Source organism: Aplysia californica, unplaced genomic scaffold (genome assembly GCF_000002075.1).
Source record: "Aplysia californica isolate F4 #8 unplaced genomic scaffold, AplCal3.0 scaffold01323, whole genome shotgun sequence".
Taxonomy (NCBI): domain Eukaryota; kingdom Metazoa; phylum Mollusca; class Gastropoda; order Aplysiida; family Aplysiidae; genus Aplysia; species Aplysia californica.
In genome coordinates, this window is record NW_004798593.1 from 46282 (window position 1) to 50120 (window position 3839).

Here is a 3839-nt window from a genome sequence, read left to right on the forward strand (position 1 = left end):
GCTAAGGAGTTAACTGAGAATCTGTGCCGACAGTGAGAAAATTGGGGTTCATTAGATATATCAGCAATCTTTTTTGTTGTTGAAGTTTGACACTCCCTGCCCCATAAACATTATCTGGGTCATTTGAGGCGGGGAGCTTGTTAAACCCTGCTTGTCAGAGACAGCTGTGCTGAAAAGTGGAGATTTTTTATGTAATCTCTTGTCTATGTCTTTTGTATATAAACTAAATAGACTGGCCACTATAGTACAGAGACTTGACTAGATAGAGTTGACCACTACAGTACAGACATCTAACTAGTTAGAGTTGACCACTACAGTACAGAGACTAGATAGAGTTGACCACTACAGTACACACATCTAACTAGATAGAGTTGACCACTACAGTACAGAGACTAGTTAGAGTTGACCACTACAGTACACACATCTAACTAGTTAGAGTTGACCACTACAGTACAGACATCTAACTAGTTAGAGTTGACCACTACAGTACAGAGACTAGTTACAGTTGACCACTACAGTACACACATCTAACTAGATAGCACACACACATATGGAAGCCACACATCCCGTGTCCTTTCGTTGTCGCGTGCGTGCAGTCAGAAGTCAACAGCGGTGTACGGCCTGAGTGATGCCATCTACTGCCTGTCCGCGGACCCCATCAACTCCACCGTTCTTGCCACGGCCAGCGACGACGGGAAGGCCCGGATTGTGGACACACGGCTACCGGCTGACAGCTGTGAGTACAACTTTCTTTTGTCTACTCATCACCTCTCTGAGGGGTGGGAGAGTGTGTGTGAGTACAACATTCTTTTGTCTACTCATCACCTCTCTGAGGGGTGGGAGGGGTGTGTGTGAGTACAACATTCTTTTGTCTACTCATCACCTCTCTGAGGGGTGGGAGAGTGTGTGTGAGTACAACATTCTTTTGTCTACTCATCACCTCTCTGAGGGGTGGGAGGGGTGTGTGTGAGTACAACATTCTTTTGTCTACTCATCACCTCTCTGAGGGGTGGGGAGTGTGTGTGAGTACAACATTCTTTTGTCTACTCATCACCTCTCATTAATAACAATAACATTAATAACAATAACATTTTTACCCCCCAAATACCGTCCTCTTTTACTGATCACCATTGGGGAAATGTTTTTACAACAGAAGGTTTCATCGACACAGACATGCTGCAATATCTAATGAACACAGCGTAGTTTACCCTCACTTGTAAAAGATATAATGTTGTAGAGGTAGGTATAAAATATCTACCATTACACAATCACAAGGTCACAACAATCAGACAATGTCATCCAGGTCAGTGCTGGTTGCCACGGTGCAGCGACCTGTGTTAGGGGAAGGGTTAATGTGTGTGGCCCAAGGACATGGCCATGTGTGTGTCGTGGAAAACACTCACTTTTTTTTGGGTTTTTTTTTGGTAAGTGTTTTGTGGCATTCGCAACTGCATAAAGTCATATGAGCGCGCGGGACAAATTAAACTATTTCAGTTGGTAGGAAATTTTGAATTTTGCCCAGAGGTGGTGGGCGAAGCCTACTCTTATCGATTTTAGACCACCAAGGGATATTTAACATGCACAACTTGCACACAGGCCCTCCGAGATTTTTCACCCTTGTTCGAGTAGGCTAGGTGTAGATCTTTCCTACTAGAAGATCAGGGGTGTGACTGAAAGACAGCAGTAAGGAGGAGCCAAGGAGTAGCAGTAGAAAGGCTGCAGAAAGAGTCGGGAGCCCAGAGGAGGGGGCAAAGGAGAGGGAGGGGGGGGCAGAAAGAGGAGACGAAAGCAGACAACAATACATTGCTAGAGAGCAGGAAAGGAGGTGATCAGAGATAATTTTAGAGAAGAAAATGTTTCGGTCACTACCGGAATTCGAACCCGGGACCTTTGAATGAGAGGCCAACACCTTAACTTGCAGGCCACGAGAACGCCCAACCCTAACTCTACTCCACAGTTACAGGGGAAGAAATGGAGGAAAGGCGTGGCTGCTTTGTCTGATTTTCTCCTGGTCATAAGTGCAAAAGTCAGTTTGTTCAGTGTTTTAGTTACTGCTATGGTAGAAATGCTTATGTCATTTGTTTTGTATCCTCAGTTAGCAGGGTGTTGTTTTGGTGGACCCTACATTCAGTGACGGAGAAATGTACACTTTTACTTGTTTTGTAAGGGGAACTTAGATGAGCAGTATTGAAACATTTAGTTTTACATTTTCTCACCCGAGCAAAATTGACTCACGTTGTGACTGCTGCCATTTGCTCTAGCATGTGTTGAAAGAAGCTTTAAACAAACATCTTCTCTGTCCCCCCCCCCCAGCCCCGTTTGTCCTGGCAGACTGTGGCTCGGCCATGCACTCAGTGACCTACAACCCCGTGGAGCCACGCCTCCTGGCCACCGCCAACTCCAAGCACGGTGTTGCTCTCTGGGACATACGCATGCCGCAGAAGTGAGTACACACCGAGCCAGTTACACATCGAATGTGTTACATTTTCTGATGTGTTATTTTGCCTGACCAGTACACAGGGAAATTTGTCACAGATTTCTGTTCCTCCCCCTCTCGAGATCTCCCCTCACCCAATCGTTTGTCATGGATCCCGGTATCCATTTTTGTTCTCTACCATTCGTCAGATTCTCTAGAGACGACTGTTCTCAATTAGCCAGTCATACATCTTACCATAGCGTTCTAATGTAAGCATCTGTGCTAGCAGGGGGAGTCAATTTTGTCAAAGGATTGGGGATGGCCCAGTGGTGATTCTGACAGCTACATTTGAACATTGGCAAAACGTGAGATTGTGTGTTTGTACTTGTCGATGTGTGTAGGTAATTGGCCCAAAATGACACGCAAATACGTGTTTGTACTTGTCGATGTGTGTAGGTAATTGACCCAAAATGACCCACAGAGATACATGTACTTTTTTTCTCCCTCAAACTCCATGTCTGTCGGGGAGGGGGGTATTCTGAGCATCTTTATGTCTGTGATGCAACGGTATGGCTCTTGACCATTGCACGGAGAGAGTGTGAGTTCGGATCCCGTCTGGGGTAATCATGTGAAGTATCTCCGTCTTTTGTTTAGGATGTTGTATCCCACCCAGCCTGGACTGGCCCTGACTGGCAGCGTAGGCAGCCCCCCTCCTAAATGTGTCAGGATTTGGTGGAAGGAATCGGGCACTCATCAATTTATTAGCACATAGAGGTGTCGGTAGCATCTTAAAGCTTGTCCATTTGTCTTGCTTTTGGTGAAAAAAACCCATCCATCTTGAAAAAAGTCGAGATATTTGTGGTTGAAGAAGCCTTGTGTCAGTGGAAAAAGGAGCCAGAAAATGGCCGCCAAAGTTTGGTGACTTCCAAATCTTGAGTGTCCTTGGAAATTGAAAATTTTCATTTTTTGTGCCTCTGATCAACATTTTTCAGTAAAATATACACAGGCTGTTTTTAAATGGACGTTAACGGTATTGAGCCTAAATAGGAACATAAAAATACTGGTCAACTTCTTTGATTTCTTGTTTTTTGGGTTGTTGTTTTTTGACGAGCGCCTGATTTTCCCACGATGCCTCACATATGGTGTAGATTGTGTCTGTTGGGACGTCCAACATTTGACCATCAGTTTTTACATTTGACCATCAGTTTTTACATTTGACCATCAGTTTTTACATTTGACCATCAGTTTTTACATAAATTTCTAGATTTCACAAGACTGAACAATCCAACACTCCCACACTGAATCCAACACTCCCACACTGATGAACAATCCAACACTCCCACACTGATGAACAATCCAACACTCCCACACTGAACAATCCAACACTCCCACACTGATGAACAATCCAACACTCCCACACTGA

At 44.7% G+C, this 3839-nt stretch overlaps 1 protein-coding gene across 1 annotated transcript in view; it reads left to right on the forward strand.

The window, feature by feature from the left end:
* Positions 1 to 3839, forward strand: part of LOC101848635 (DDB1- and CUL4-associated factor 5) — a gene marked incomplete at its 3' end in the record, with an annotated part of 28147 nt that overhangs the window by 18245 nt on the left and 6063 nt on the right. The window contains 2 exon segments of the mRNA XM_013090529.2: positions 597 to 736; positions 2314 to 2443. Of these exon segments, the coding sequence (XP_012945983.1) occupies positions 597 to 736; positions 2314 to 2443 (270 nt within the window).